The sequence below is a fragment of the Delphinapterus leucas genome, chromosome 8, assembly GCF_059928025.1.
Source record: "Delphinapterus leucas isolate spDelLeu-1000000601 "Yukka" chromosome 8, BTC_Dleu_Yukka2, whole genome shotgun sequence".
Classification (NCBI taxonomy): Eukaryota; Metazoa; Chordata; class Mammalia; order Artiodactyla; family Monodontidae; genus Delphinapterus; species Delphinapterus leucas.
The window spans coordinates 37,869,240-37,885,378 of NC_143136.1; the positions used below are offsets into that span (position 1 = coordinate 37,869,240).

The following is a 16,139-nucleotide window of genomic DNA, read 5'->3' on the forward strand; positions in this document are numbered from 1 at the left end:
ACATAACACACATACCCCTAATACTCTGTGACACAAGTGGTGTTAGACTTCCTAAAACACAACCATAAATGTGGGTCCATAGACCCCCAAGTTAAGAATTTGCTAACTTGTAAAGTATATGATCCAGCAGTTCCATGTCTAAGTATGCATTCTAGAGTCACTCTCACATATGTGTCCAAGGAATGAATAATGTTTGTAATAACAAAAATTCAGAAATAATGTATATTTCCATCAACAGGAGAAAAGTAAACTGGAATGCTATATAGCAGTTAAACTAAATGAATAAGATCTATATGTATTAATTACACTTCAAAAGCATAATGTTGAACAAGAAAATCAACTTATAGATTGATACATACAGTATAATACCATTTTTTTTATATAATACCATTTTTTAAAAACTTTTTAAACTGAAAAACATTGTTTTTAAACTGCAAAACATCATTTATGTGTAAAGAAATGTGTATTAAAAGAATAAAAGAACTTGCATGAGAATAATAAACACAAAATTCATTACAGTAGCTATTTCTGGAGAATAGGATTAGGGGAGATACATCTTGAGCCTCAAGTACATCCATTTCTCATTTCCTTGAAAAAAATCTGAAGCAAACCTGGCCCAATGTTAACATTTGATAAAGCTGAATGGTGGCTAATTTTATTATTCTGTATGCTTGTTTGTGTGCTTGAAATAGCTCATGATTAATTTAAAAAAAAAAAAATTTTAGGGCTTCCCTGGTGGCACAGCGGTTGAGAGTCCGCCTGCCGATGCAGGGGACACGGGTTCGTGTCCCAGTCCGGGAAGATCCCACATGCCGCAGAGCGGCTGGGCCCGTGAGCCATGGCCACTGGGCCTGCACATCCGGAGCCTGTGCTCCACAACAGGAGAGGCCACAACAGTGAGAGGCCCGCGTACTGCAAAAAAAAAAAAAAAAAAAACTATTTTAGGAATCTTTTCAATAAAATTATAGTTTTCCCCTTTTTTCTTCCTTCTGAACACCTATCCTCAGATAACAAGTTGTATACAGTCTTCAATGATTTTGAGGATGAATCAACCTGCTGGACCTATCAGGAAGGCATCTTGTCAATGAAAGTAACAAGAAAAGGCTCTGTCGTTAGTACACTTGATGCCGATTGGCTGGAGTTAACTACATTTTATTATAAACAAGGCTTGTCTTTAATCGATTCTTTTGTATGCTGGGAAACATCTAAAGGTAAGTTTTATATTATGATATGTTGATATCTAAAGAATTTGACCTTGTGTCAGAGTTGGTGGAAATGTTTTTGCCTCTCAAGTTCAATGGCTAAAAGGACAGATATTATTTTTTTGAATTTTATTTTATTTACTTATTTATTTCTTATACAGCAAGTTAAAAGGACAGATATTATTCCTAAGAAAATAGATTCTAATTATTACACAACTCTGTAGCTTTAATTTAGAAGCTTAACCATCCTATGTGGTACTATTATAATGTGATATTTGCTGTTGGGTTGTGACTATCAGAAATGGACAAACCACTGTGTGATTAATTAGTAGGATTTTCCAAATAATATGTACTACAGCAGCCCAATCCGGAGGTTTATGATGACATTTGACAATTACTATCCAAATTTATTACACTAGCCCAATTTTGGAGACTACCTACCATGTCCTCCAGTCTAAACCTGACTTCTTCTAAAATTCGTAGAGAAAAATAAACTTTGGTTCAGAAAATTATATTGATCTATATTTATTTATGCCTTCCCCTTATCTTTCATCTTTATCTAACCTTCTTCTTTTAGTTACAATGGGATATGTAATCATTCATGTCTATCATAAAAACAAACAAATCTTTCCAAAAATTATTTCTAAAGAAAGTGTTTTTTAAAAGAGATTAGTGCTGGGACTTCCCTGGTGGCGCAGTGGTTAAGAATCCACCTGCCAATGCAGGGGACACAGGTTCAAGCCCTGGTCCGGGAAGATCCCACAAGCCACAGAGCAACTAAGCCTGTGTGCCACAACTACTGAGCCTGCATGCCACAACTACTGAAGCCCACGTACCTAGAGCCTGTGCTCCGCAACAAGAGAAGCCACCGCAATGAGAAGCCTGCACACCTCAATGAAGAATAGCCCCTGCTCTCCGCCACTAGAGAAAGCCTGCGCACAGCAAGGAAGACCCAACGCAGCCAAAAATAAATAAATAAATAAATTTATTTTTAAAAAATAAAAGAGATTAGTGCTAAAAAAAAAAAAGAACAAAGACAGTAAGGAGACTGGAAAAATGCATTAGGAAGGATGGAGGTTATGAAAATCAGGATAGTTAGGGACCATGACTCGAGGTTAGAGGAAGGAATGAAAAAGAAAATAAAATGAGATCTCAATAAACCCTATTATTATTAAATTAGCCTAGTGATACCTTAACTAATACAACTAAAGACTTTGGATGATTATTTAAAATTATCGAGTCATGTTCCAATAGGTCCCTTTAAGTAGCAACCAAGAGTAAGGATCTAGCTCATTGGAGCACCCCATGGAGCACCCCAAAAAACATCACCTTGCATAGTGCTTGGCACTTAGCAAGTGCTCAGTAAATATTTATTAGTATTTTTGGTTACTGGAAACTTCTTCCAAGTTTATCTTTTATGGAAATAGCCGGACCTGATATGAAGCGCATGGACTTCAGCATCAGACAGACCAGGGTTTAAATCCTGTGTCCTCTACTTAGAGCTGTGTGACCTGGGGAAGTTAGTTGAGCTCACTGAGTCTCAGTTTCCTAAAAGGGGGATAAAAACACTCCTACTAACTGTTGTGAGAATTTAATAAGATATAGTACATACAAAGTAACTCCCACGTGCCTTGCCCACTATCAGAGTTCATTTTCTGGGGTTGATCTTTTCTCCTGCCACTTGCTAGATGCACTTACAGTACTTTTTTTTTTTTTTTCAGCAGGTTTTCCATTTTTTTTTAATTAATTTATTTATTTTTGGCTATGTTGGGTCTTCGTTGCTGCATGCAGGCTTTCTCTAGTTGCAGAGAGCGGGGGCTACTCTTTGTTGCAGTGCTCAGACTTCTTATTGCAGCGGCTTCTCTTGTTGTGGAGCACGGGCTCTAGGCGCATGGGCTTCAGTAGCTGCAGCACGCGGGCTCAGTAGTTGTGGCACATGGGCTTAGTTGCTCCAAGGCATGTGGGATCTTCCCAGACCAGGGTTCGAACCTGTGTCCCCTGTATTGGCAGGCGGATTCTTAACCACTGAGCCACCAGGGAAGTTCCTACAGTACTTTTAGTATGAATCATCTCTTTGAAGGTCAGTTTATGCTTCATATATTCCCTCCCGCCCCATCTCTTTCTCTTCACTCCAAATAGACTAAGTTAGAGCCGTTCAAAACAAAGAGAGAAAAAAAAAAACAAAAAACAAAGAGAGAGGGGCGGTGATTTCCTGGCGGTCCAGTGCTTAAGACTCCGCACTTTCACTGCCGTGGGCCCAGGTTCAATCCCTGGTAAGGGAATTAGGATCTCACAAGCTTCAAGGCACGGCAGAAAAAAAAACATCCATTCCAAATTTTGGATTGTGACTAACTGCTGAAGGAAAGACAAAAAAATCCTCCTTTCACAGTGTCTTTCAGGCATCCCTGCCTTGGGCCTTGCCTGATGATGGAAATAAAATTAGCCACAGCAGTTGCCAGCCAGAGGCTCTGTAGGCCTTTTGTTCTTAAAGCCTCAGAAGCTATTTAGAGAGCCCGGGGGAAAGTCTTTCCCTCTCAGCAGCTCTGGAATGTCTCATTAGACGTTTTGCAGGCCTTGCCAAGCCCTAACAAGCCACGAGCCACGGTCTGTAAGGTCTGGCAATTGGGTGTGTCACTCGGGACTTTCCTGGGATTGATTATACAGGGAAGCTGTGGAGGGGAAATTGTGACCAATGCCTGTGTCACTGTGAGAAGCAAGTCAGAGGAAGCAGGGCTGAATTGGTCACTTTGTTCTGGGATATCTGATGCCTGACATCTAAAGCACATAGGGGACAATGCATATTTTGTTTTGTCTTGCTTCCATCCTCTTCCAAAATATTGTCAGAAGTCAGCCCACCATGAGGAATAGAAGTAAAAAACCAAACGTTGCTCAGAAATTTAAATATATTACTCCACAAATCTCATTCTATAAATTTCACTTTATAAAATTCTCTGGAGACAGAGGGGGAAAAAAACTTTTAAAAGTTTTCTCCTTCAGGAAAGTCATGGTGGAAAAGTTGTAAGGTTTGTGAAATTCCTCTTCAGTGCCCTTTCCCACCCACTTTCAAAGCCTTTTCTGCTTTGAAAAGTCCCATAGGCAGAGGCACCCAGGGACCCTTTTGCTGTTCATATGGCCTGAGGGTTCTCACTGCAGTGGCCTCCTGTTCCTGACCTTCTGCAGCACTGCCCAGCCTTCATCAAACTGGTCTGCAGCTGAATTCTCTGCACACTTACAAAAAGCTCCAAATGAACCCAAGGGAGGCTACAAGAGGCTTACCCAATTGAGCCAACAGAGACAAAACACTTTATTCTACCAGAACATATAGAGATCCAGGGGGGCAGCTGACAGGGATGAGATAAGCAACTTTGCCAGGTGATACAAAACACACACACACACATACACACACAACACTTGAGGTTCTCACACTTCAGTGGCCTACCAATGCCCCCATCACCCTCAGAGCACAGCCTCTTCCCACCTTTAGTATACCCACATCTGAAGGCTACATTTTCATTTTTTGTGAATTCTTTTCAGACTTCAATTGATATTCATTTCAATCTCTTCACTCCTATAAAAATGCTTGTGTGGAGTCGGCAGGGGAGATGTATCAGAATGAGCAGTTAGAACTGGAACATGTATGTGTTCATTTCACATATATGTATATGCCAGGTCCTAGGCCAGGCATGAGGGGTTTACACTGATGAGCAAAATGGACATCTTCCCTCCTCTCAAAAAGCTAGCCACGGGACTTCCCTGGCAGCCCAGTGGTTAAGGCTCCACGCTTCCTCTGCAGAGAGTATGGGTTTGGTCCCTGGTTGGGGAACTAAGATCCTGCAGGCAGCGCAGGGCGAGGCCAAAAAAAAAAAGTCACATGGCATCAGGCTGTAATGGGCATCAAAACATATATACCTAATTTCAAAATTGAGAATAGTGTGTGATGTTACCCAGCAGGATATTGTAATGAGAGTAACTGGGAAGAACCAGCTTAGATGGGTGGTCACGAGGTCCCTTCTGACAGGGTAACAATCACACTGAGACTGGAAGCCTGGAGAGGGCTGGTGTTCAGGAACCAGAGGAAACGCCCCCAAATGTACAAAAACCTAGGATGCGAGAGAGGAACTGGGAAAGGGTCTGTGTCGCTGGTGCAGGGTGTACAAGAGAGAGTGGCTCCCGAGAAAGTAGGAGAGGTGAGCAGTAGCCACGCCACCTAGATCTTAACAATATAAATGATGCAACAGGCACTAACACATATTTGTACTTACTCTATGCCAGCATTGTTCTAAGCACTTCACAGTTATTCACTCATTTAATCCCCGCAGCAACCCTATGGGGTAGGTATGATTGTTCCCCTTCTACAGATGAAGAAACTGAGGCACAGAGATTTTAAATAATGGGCTCATGTTCAAGCAGCTAGAAGGGGTAGGAGGTAGGTGGAGTGTGTGCTCTTAACCAACTTGCCATACTGTCAGGATTTTTATTCCAAGTCATTTGTTGAAGATTTAAGGAGGGAGTTATGACCTGACCTACATTTAAAAAATAACTTGCTTGGCCTCACTTTTGGAAACGGATCATGGAGGGCAAGCATGGAAGTGGGGAGGCTGCTAAGAGGCTGTTGCAGTGATCCAGAGAGATGATGGTGGATGGGCAGCAGTAAACAGGCTGAGATGCATTCTGGAGACAGAATGCTCATAAAAGAGATACAGAATGTGAGTTCCCATATGTGCCTGCCCTCCACTTCTCAGACGTGGTCCCAGGCCCACCCTCTGGGCAGTTTAATGCCAAAAATGACACTTGGCCCCAAATACTAAAATGGGATGTTACATTTCCTCACATTTACAGAAATGTCAATGTCACATCTAGCTGAAATGAATGTGTAAGATCACATTTCCAGACAAGTAAACCATTCCCTGGAAATTCTTTAAACTTGTGCTTTGCAAACCAGGGTCAAAGTACTCTAGGGGTATGCAGCTATGTGCCAGGGAGTACACAACTTCACAGGATAAACCTCTTCCTAGAGTGTCAATATTCCTTTAAGATTGGGGGTAGGAGAAAGCAGAAGAGAAAATATTGCTTTTTCACGTCATATGAACATATTTGAATAGAACGCAAAATTTGCATGGGTTTTTAAGATATAACATTAGACTTTAAAGAAAGCTTATGCTTTGCCCCAAGTCACTTCAAACTGTACCTGGAGACCATCCTTCAGTGATACAAGGGTACTTCCCTTTGCTATTGATGGTATTTGGCTAAAAAAAAAAAAAAATTTTTGAGAAGCAGTGGGTCAGACCAATGCTTTGTAACTTTTTCATATTATGCATACATAGCAAATGGTAAAATTGCAGGGCACATGGGTATAAGCGGAAAGGCTGCTCTGGGCAGGAGGGGGTGCCCTGTGCCTTAGCACACCTGTACACCTTCTAAGTACACCAATGGGCCAAGGCACACAAGGTGGGACGCTCTGAGATAAGTGATGTTAAGAGATGACTCAGTTCACGGGACTTCCCTGGTGGCGCAGTGGTTAAGGATCCGCCTGCCAGTGCAGGGGACACCGGTTCGAGCCCTGGTCCGAGAAGATCCCACATGCCGCGGAGCAACTAAGCCCGTGCGCCACAACTACTAAGCCTGCACTCTAGAGCCCGTGAGCCACAACTACTGAGCCCAAGTGCCACAACTAGTGAAGCCCGCATGCCTAGAGCCCGTTCTCCGCAACAAGAGAAGCCACCACGATGAGAACCCCCGACTCGCCGCAACTAGAGAAAGCCAGCGCAGTAACAGAGATCCAACGCAGCCAAATATAAATAAATAAATCTTAAAAAAAAAAAGAGATGACTCAGTTCTGGACAGTTATTAAGTAATTGTTCAGAATTATCACCTCACCCCAATACCTGGAAGATTTAACACATCAAACACCCAAATGGTCACCCCCCCCCAGCCCCCATGAGGCCTTGCCTGCCACCCTCCTTAGCTGCCACTTCTGTTAGGGAGAATTTCTCAAGAGAGAAATACTCTCTCCTGTGGAAGTATCATTCTTCTGTGGCTCTAAGGACTGGCATGGTCCCTAAGAAAGCTAGCCAGGGAACCTGGGGAGCTCTAAAGTGAGAAGGCAGGTCTTTTGTTTTTAACTGAAGTATAAGATACATGTAGTAATGTGCATTGATCTTATGTGTACCGCAGGATAGAACACAAATGTTCAAGATAAGAACATTTCCTTATATGTCAATTATATCTCAAAAAAACTGAAAAAAATGAGAAAAAAAAAAAAAAAGATACAGAACATTTCCAAAATCCCAGAAGGCCTCCTCATGGCCCTTCCCAATCAATACCCTCCCACACAGAGATAAGCATTATTCTGAATTCCAGCACCATAGATTAATTTTGCCTGTTTTTGAACTTCATGTAAGTTGAAATATACAGTATGTATTCTTTCTCATCTCACTTCTTTTGCTCAACACAATATCTCTGAAATTCATCCATGTTGTTGCATACCGGTGAGTCTTTCTTTTTTATTCTTGGTAGTATTGCAGTGTATGAGTCTACTATACTTTTATTCTTTTAAACCAAAAGAAGTTTAGAAGTACTAGGGACTCTCAATACCAAGAACAAGAAAAACACAAAGCCACAAAACCCATAGTTCTCCAATTATATAATCCTAAAGTGAATAAGAAGCAGATTACAATTAACTACATAATTATCACAGTATATAATTATTTTTAAAGTTCATACCCCCATTCTAAAAAAGGACTTGAGGCAAATATACATTTTTTTAAATAAATTTATTTATTTATTTTTGGCCACGTTGGGTCATCATTGCTGCCCACAGGCTTTCTTTTAGTTGCAGAAGAGTGGGGGCTACTCTTCCTTGCGATGCGTGGGCTTCTCATTGCAGTGGCTTCTCTGTTGCGGAGCACGGGCTCTAGGCTTGTGGGCTTCAGTAGTTGCAGCACGCGGGCTCAGTAGTTGCGGCACGTGGACCCTAAAGTGCACGGGCTTCGGTAGTTGTGGCAGGCAGGCTCAGTAGTTGTGGCTCTCGGGCTAAGTTGCTCTCCGCAGCATGTGGGATCTTCCTGGACCAGGGATCAAACCTGCACTGGCAGGCAGATTCTTAACCACTGCACCACCAATGAAGCCCCAAATATACAATTTTAAAGATGGTCTTGTGATGCTCTAAACTTACAATCTAAAACAGATTTAGTTCCACTGGTCACTTTGGTATGACAGTAGACAAGTACATTAAAGGAAGTGGAACATATACTGTAATTAGAAAAACAATTCCAACAAGTCAATTAAACTTTACTGGATTGTTGGGGACCGCTCTGAATAATGTAAATTCTTCATGGTATTCTGCCCTAACTGTAACTGATGTAAAAATACTAATGAGTGATTTTCTCTTAAAGCCTATAGCCCATTAATAAAAATGAAAACTAAAAATTACATTTAAATTACTTTTGTCTTTTTTATCTTTAAGCTTAATAGATCTTTTGAAAACTTTGTAGGTTATTATTTAGATAACTGTCAACAAGGGAAACTTTGATGTGACCTTATGCTGTATGAAACCAGAATGCTTAACCAGCACATGACCATGGGAAATTGTCTCCTATTGCAAAATAGGAGACAAAAGAACTTCCATAAAATCAGTTTAGTTTTGGCCAGCTGGTTTTTGTCAGCTATTCAAAAAAATGTCAGAGAGGCCCTCCCTTAAAACTTCCTTCCCAGCAGGAATTCTTTTGACAATGACTTCTGTTTAGGATCTTCCTGTTACCATTCTTTTTTTTTTTTTTTTAAGCATCATTGAAGCAAAGAATTGTTCTGTGTTTATATTTTTTTAAGTAATCTTACGTCACCTTGGTTTTAATATCACACCTGTAATTCCAAGGATTAAGATTTTTGATGTTGTTTCTCTTAATAGTATAATTAATACACATACAGCATATAGAACAGAAACCAAAATTTGATTTCAAGGTGAAGGTCATTTCCAGATGCCTTTTAAGCTTAGGAAATCCACTTGCTTCTCACTGTATGATATTATTTTATCTTGTTTTTGTTATTGTAGTCTTCATGTTTACAGTTTAATTTTAATTCAGTTAAGTATAAAACTATCTTGACCTTTGAGGGACTTCCTTGGTGGTCCAGTGGTTAAGAATCTGCCTTCCAATGCAGGGGGACGCAGGTTTGATGCCTGGTCGGAGAGCTAAGATCCCACATGCCACGGGGCAACTAAGCCCACCTGCCACAACTACTGAGCACTCAGGCCACAACTAGACAGCCCGCATCTAAGACCCGACGCAGCTAAAAATAAAATAAGTAAATAAATATTTAAAAAAACAAACTGTCTTGATCTTTGAAAAAAAAATTACCTTCAAGGGAGATGTCATAGATTCACCTAAAACAAGTGGGGGGTTTTCTAAGATTTTTTTTTTTTGATATGGACAATTTTCAAAGTCTTTATTGAATTTGTTACGATATTGCTTCTGGTTTTTTTCATGGTTCGGTTTTTTGGCTGCAAGTCATATGGGATCCCAGCTCCCGGACCAGGGATTGAACCCGCACCCCCTGCCTGCATTGGAAGGTGAAGTCCCAGCCATTGGACCACCAGGGAAGTCCCCTAAAACAAGTGTTTATTAAGTGATATGTTTTTCCTTCAGCTTCCTACAAGGGTTATTTAAGGTTTTAGATGATCCCAAGAGACTCTAAGCATTTACAACTACTCTTAATTGTATGTTTTTCCTCACAGGGGACCATTTGCCGAAATCTTTGGAAGGATTCTTTATCTATGAAGAAGAAGGCTCTGGAGTTCCAGGATTCAGCAGGAAAGAAAATGATGCCATTGTAGTGGAACAATGGACAGTTATTGAGGTAAACTGAAGTTTTCTGACAATTTGGCTTTAATATTGCATTTAGTTTTACATGTTAAAGGTTTTCATTGCCTAACACATACAGTATTCTTCAAACACATTTTTATTCAATGTTCAGAATTTCATCAGAATGCATCACCAACTTTCAAATTTGTTTAAAGGTGGTTTGTTTTACTCAATGTTCAGCTTTGTTAAAAGATAGCAAAATAATTATCTATACATAAATAACAGTAGATTCCCAAAGATTTAGCATTCTAGTCCTAAACAAATTCCCCTGGCACTGAGATTCTCTTTATACAATGCCATGACAACTAGCTGAAACTGAAAAAAAAAAAAAACAGTCAATTTTATACCCAAGCAACCAATGTGACTGACTTTTTTAACCATGTGAATTGACTTTCAAAGGCAAAAATATCCAAAGGTGTTCTTTCTCTCACCAGGCCAAATATGTACACACAGCATTGTCCTTCCTAATCAGAGATGACATTGCTGCTGTTGTTGTGCACTCTGAATTCAGATGTCACCGAATGGACTGCCACTGAGGTGTACAGACTGAATTCAGGTATATTGTGCTGTGTGCACGAGGCCCTCACTGACAGCCTCTCTCAAGGACAATTTTGCCCTTTCTGGCCTTGCAAAGGTTAGAGAGACATAGGTCATTTTCAAAGAAATTGGAAATCCGGGGTTCCCTGGTGGTGCAGTGGTTAAGAATCCGCCTGCCAATGCAGAGGATGCAGGTTCAAACCCTTGTCCGGGAAGATCCCACATGCCACGGAGCAACTAAGCCTGTGCACCACAACTACTGAGCCTGAGCTCTAGAGCCCGCAAGCCACAATTACCGAAGCCTGCGTGCCTAGAGCCCATGCTCCGCAACAAGAGAAGCCACCACAATGAGAAGACCGCGCACCGCAACAAAGAGTAGCCCCCGCTCACCACAACCAGAGAAAGCCCGCGCGCAGCAACGAAGACCCAACAGAGCCAAAAATAAAATTAATTAATTAAAAAAAAAAAAAAGAAAAAGAAACTGGAAATCCCATTGAGGGGGAAAAAAGGATTTGGGGTAAGAGATAAAGCTCCAAGTAAGAATCAATTCCAAGTGAGTAAAAAGCAGTGAAGACTCTCTGCTCCTCTCACCTTTCACTCCCCAATGCTCACTCTCTATTCCTGTCCTCACTCCCAGCCCCTACACCAGTGTTTCTGAAAGTGTATGGACTCTACTTGGATGCAAATCACCCAGGGAGCTTTTTAAAATACAGATTCCCAGAGCCCCCCATATATTAAAGTTTGATGCCCAAGCAAGACCGAGGGAAGGTAGGCCCCAACCTTAGAGAACCACATGGAAACCTCTCTCCGCTCTGATCCCCAGTGTTTCTAACTTGGTTGAATGGTTGGAAGGCAGAGGGAGCAGAAAAGAAGCCCAGGAAGACTGCAGCCGATGAAATTGCACTTAATGGAGCGTGAACTCCCCTTATCCTAACACTTCTCACCCTCATTGTCATCACTTGTGTAGCTGGTTATCTTTGTCATTAGACTATGAACTCTGTGCTTATTCACACAGGGCTGTGAAATCAAAACGGATTATGGCCCTCTCCTGCACACTCTGGCTGAGTTTGGATGGCTCCTGACAAGCGTGTTGCCTACACCTATACTGAGACATGACAGGTAATGCCAAAAGTATCCTGACACACTCTCGTCTCCTTGTAAAATAGAGTTCATCTGTTAGATAATTCAACCTAACAATGCTCATTTAATGCCTACAAAAAGCATTTCACTGAACTTCTAATCTGATTTCATGTGCCTTGGAGATCAGCAAATCTAACGCCCTCGAGTTATATACATCCCTCAGTATTCATGAGGGATTTGTTCCAGGACCCCCATGGATACCAAAATCCGGGATGCTCAAGTCCCTTATATAAAGTGGCATAGTATTTGTTTGCATATAACCTGCACACATCCTCCCGTATACTTTCAATCATCTCTAGATTACTTGTAATACCTACACAATGTAAATGCTATGTACATAGTTGCTGGAAAATTCAAGTTTTGCTTTTTGGAACTTTCTGGAACTGTTTTCTCAAATATTTTCCATCAGCAGTTGGCTGAATCTGAACTGCAGATACAGAGGGCTGACTGTGTATGTACAAGCTATTAATTGCATCTCCTTCCCAAGGACATATGAGTTCATGAGGACAGAGCCAGAGCAGGGGCAAGGTAGACCAACTTCCAACTCAGTGCTGCTTCCAGCACTCAGAAGGCTGCCTCTCCCCTCAAAGACTGTACTACTATACCTTCTTTTTTCCAACTTGAGATTCCGATTCTTCCCTAGCATGAAGATTGGGCCGATATGAATCTGCAAACAGAAAATGCAGCCCCCTCTGTAGGACCCTTTGTCCTGCTCTTCTGCCCTGCCTGTGTGAAACTGTCTTCAGGCCAGCACGCAGCTGGGGTTAGGGATGCAGCAAGGCCCAGAGCATGGCATGGAGGGGCGTCAGTGCTTCCGCTTCCATTCCTCCCCTCCAGTGTGGGGGGTTAGCTTTCCCCTGAAGCATGGACTTGTCAGCTATTTCCACTAAAATAAATACCTACATTAGAACCAAAATGCCAACACTTCACAAATACCGGCTTTTTCTTTTCTCCTTTTCCTGAGAAAGGAAAAGACTGAGTTGTTATTTTTTGTCTGTTTGTCTGGAAAGAGAGAGAGACCAATTAAGCCCTCTGTATAAAGTGCTTTGCTATGCCTTGGGCTCAGAAATGTTCCCTCTGCCCTCTGCAACATCCCTCTGCAACATCCCTGCAACGTTCCCTCTGCAACATCCAGAAAATGACTGACTGCCAAGGCTGCCCTGCCTGGCTGGTACTACCTGCAGAGGACAGTATAGTAGAGGACAATAAAGGGCCTTCCCTTTAAGCAGAGTCGACCACGGTTTAACACTGATTGTCACGTATAGCTAAGGGAAGCAGCTCCCCTTTCCTCAGTCTCATCCACCCTTTAGTTTAGCAACTTTACCCCTGGCCAGTAACCCTACCTCCCCACAGACTTTAAAAACATTTGATGGACATGGCTCTATAATAAAGCCACACCTTCTTCAGGTGGAGAGAGGGATAAGAATGGATACAGAGTAAAGACACTCAAGCTTTAAAAGGAGGGGTTAGAAGTAAGCAAAGCAATTAATCTGCTTTTCTTCTCAGAGATTTATTGGTAACTGTTCTCAAACTGTGAGTGACAACTCTCTGAATTATTACCCAACTTTTAAAAATCTGTGACATACATGTCAGATCACAGTACAGCAGTAATTCTCAAGATCTGGTCTTCAGACCAAGCTATATGAATGCTCTGGAGTACCTAGGAACACACCCATGCCAGAGGTTCATCCCAATGGGACAGTCAGAAGCTTTGAGGGTAGTGTCCATGAATCTCCATTTTCACAAGCTTCAGAAGCTCATCAACATTTGAGGATCTTTGCAGGAGAGAGAGAAAGAAATCCCACTTCGCTGCCACCCCTCATCTTCCTTCTGCCAAGCCACTGGTCTATCCCACTCCCTACCCTCCCTCAGAATAACTTGTGTATTTGGCCTCCTCACCTCTTTTCGGTGGTTCTCCTAGGTGTACATTTAGGGTTTCATTGGCCCATTATAGTTAACCGTTCCTAAAAGTGCTCTGAGTTCTGAACATTTCATGTTCCTTTTTCCCCAATGAAAAATATATTTTTCATTCCTCCCTCCTATTCACTCAGGACTTCTGTTCCCATGAGTCTAAATATTTCCTAAAGTGACGTGAATGACTCACTAGGCACTAGATTAGACGGCAAGACTAACAGGTTGGATGCTGAGCCATAGAACACGGGCTGGCACTCCTTGAGCATCTCCTGCTTGGTTTGGGAATGAGAACAAGACTGAGACCAAAGGTGGGAAGGAAGAGGTCTCAAGTATACTGTGATGGGGAAGGGTGGTGGAGCCTGGAGCCATGCTTGGCTTGACCACCTTGTCCTGCGTGTCAAACTGCGTAAGGTCACAGGCTGGACCAAGTGATTAGGAGGCTCACTGGAGTGAGGAGTGGCTGTATGTTATCCTTGGAGCAGAGGCAGCACCACTGCCTCACCACCATTCCCAACTTCTTCAGTACCCCTGGTATCCACCAAGACACCGTGGAGGCAGAGTGGACCTTTCAGGCCCTCCTTGTGAAGGCTCATCTTATGTGCAATTAAAATAGCAAAGGGGCAGGAATTCCCTGGCCGTCCAGTGGTTAGGACTCAGCGCTTTCACTGTGGTGGCCCAGGTTCAATCCCTGGTCATGGAACTAGGGTCCCAAAAGCCGTGCGGGGCACAGCCCAAAAAGAAAAAAAAAATTAGCAAAGGGGCTACCAGGACCCTCCAAGGCCCTGCAGCTAGCAGCCTCGTCACCCAGCCCCACCCACCAGTGTCTGGCACAAGCCTCCACACAAGGCAAGGCCTTTTTATTCTTGTCCAAATATGCTGACCCTGTGACAGTCACATGCTGGTCTTAGCTGCTCCAGTACACACAGGATAGTAATCACCTTCAGCCAGGTCATCTTTTTTTTTTTTTAACATGGAAAGTAAACATTTCTCAACATTTAATACCACTATATATAATAACTATAAAATAACCAATGATAAAAGGCTGATACATATTTTTCCAGACTCTTCTCTAATCTAGAAGGTTGTGAATTCTTAAGAGCCAGCATCCAGAAGAACTGACCCTGATACTGCGAACTATGGAACATTTTTCTGGTAAACTGCAAGAGTCCTGCCAGGGGACCCCTCAGGGATGCAGGGCTATAGGGCAGGTACCACAATACTTTCCACCACAACTTTTTCATGCAGATGATATCAGGTAAAAAGGAACACCGAGGGCAACTTCTAGTAAACCCTTTTTTGCACCATAGTCCTGTCCTGCGGAATTTGGGGTTTGAGACATGGTTTTCTTCTCTTTTTCCTCTTCACCCATTTTGTCCCCTTGCTGCAGCTCCATGTCTTTATTTGTCTTATTTTTCCCTTTAATACACTCTTCAGATGGACTGATTCCTTCCTCAAAGATGGTTTATCATTTCTGTGAGTTCATGGACCACAACCAGCATTCTTTCATGAGCCAGGTCATCTTTAAATGTAAATAAAAATATTACGTGTGGGCTTCCCTGGTGGTGCAGTGGTTGAGAGTCCACCTGCCGACGCAGGGGACACGGGTTCGTGCCCCGGTCCGGGAAGATCCCACATGCCGCAGAGCGGCTGGGCCTGTGAGCCATGGCCGCTGAGCCTGCGCCTCTGGAGCCTGTGCTCCGCAACGGGAGAGGCCACAACAGTGAGAGGCCCGCGTACCGCCAAAAAAAAAAAAAAAAAAAAAAAAAAAATTACGTGCAGCTCATCTTGGTCCAGGTGGGGGATATTGCCTGAAAGTTTTTAGTTTCTGAAACCAGAAGAATGGTCCAGGCTTTGAGCTAAGCAGATCTCATTTGAATTACACCTTCACCATTTACCAGCCATATGATTTTGGGAACCTCTTTGAGTCTCAATTTCCTCATCTGGAAAATGATACAATATCAACTTCACTGGATTATCTTGATGATTAAGCAAGATAATGCAGGGCCTGTGCATACTAGGCTAATAAATTAGAGCTATTAGACAGGATTTAATCCTTTCGCAGAACCAGAATCCCTAAGAAGTTGAAGCCAATTGTAAAAGCATGATGGCTTGGCCTGTCCTAAATCAGGATATTTCAGAAAATGTCAATACTGTAGTTCACTGTATACAAAATCATCACTGAGTATTACAAGCCAATAAAAGGGACAGAAATAAATAATGACACTATAAAGATACATGCTTACACGTTATGCTCATACCCAGAGAAACTAATGTTATCATCTTTCTTTTTGGGCCCACATGTCTTAAAACATAACTTAGAACTACTGCCAGTGAAAACTTTCTTCCTTAAATATTTTTGACTCATATAAAACAATAATGTCTTAAGTCATTTCAATTTTTTCTACTCTTCGATCACCTAAGCCATAACTTGAATGGTCTCTACATAATGTATTTTCCTCTCATTTCTTTCCTTACGCAAATATATGCT

General features: G+C 42.1%; 1 protein-coding gene across 1 annotated transcript in view; it reads left to right on the forward strand.

Annotated features, from left to right (window-relative positions):
* RFTN2 (raftlin family member 2) overlaps positions 1 to 16,139 on the forward strand; it is a 62,888-nt gene that overhangs the window by 21,697 nt on the left and 25,052 nt on the right. The window contains exons 5-7 of the mRNA XM_022567324.2: positions 1,008 to 1,211; positions 9,934 to 10,055; positions 11,613 to 11,716. Of these exons, the coding sequence (XP_022423032.1) occupies positions 1,008 to 1,211; positions 9,934 to 10,055; positions 11,613 to 11,716 (430 nt within the window). The remainder of the gene's footprint in view (positions 1 to 1,007; positions 1,212 to 9,933; positions 10,056 to 11,612; positions 11,717 to 16,139) is intronic.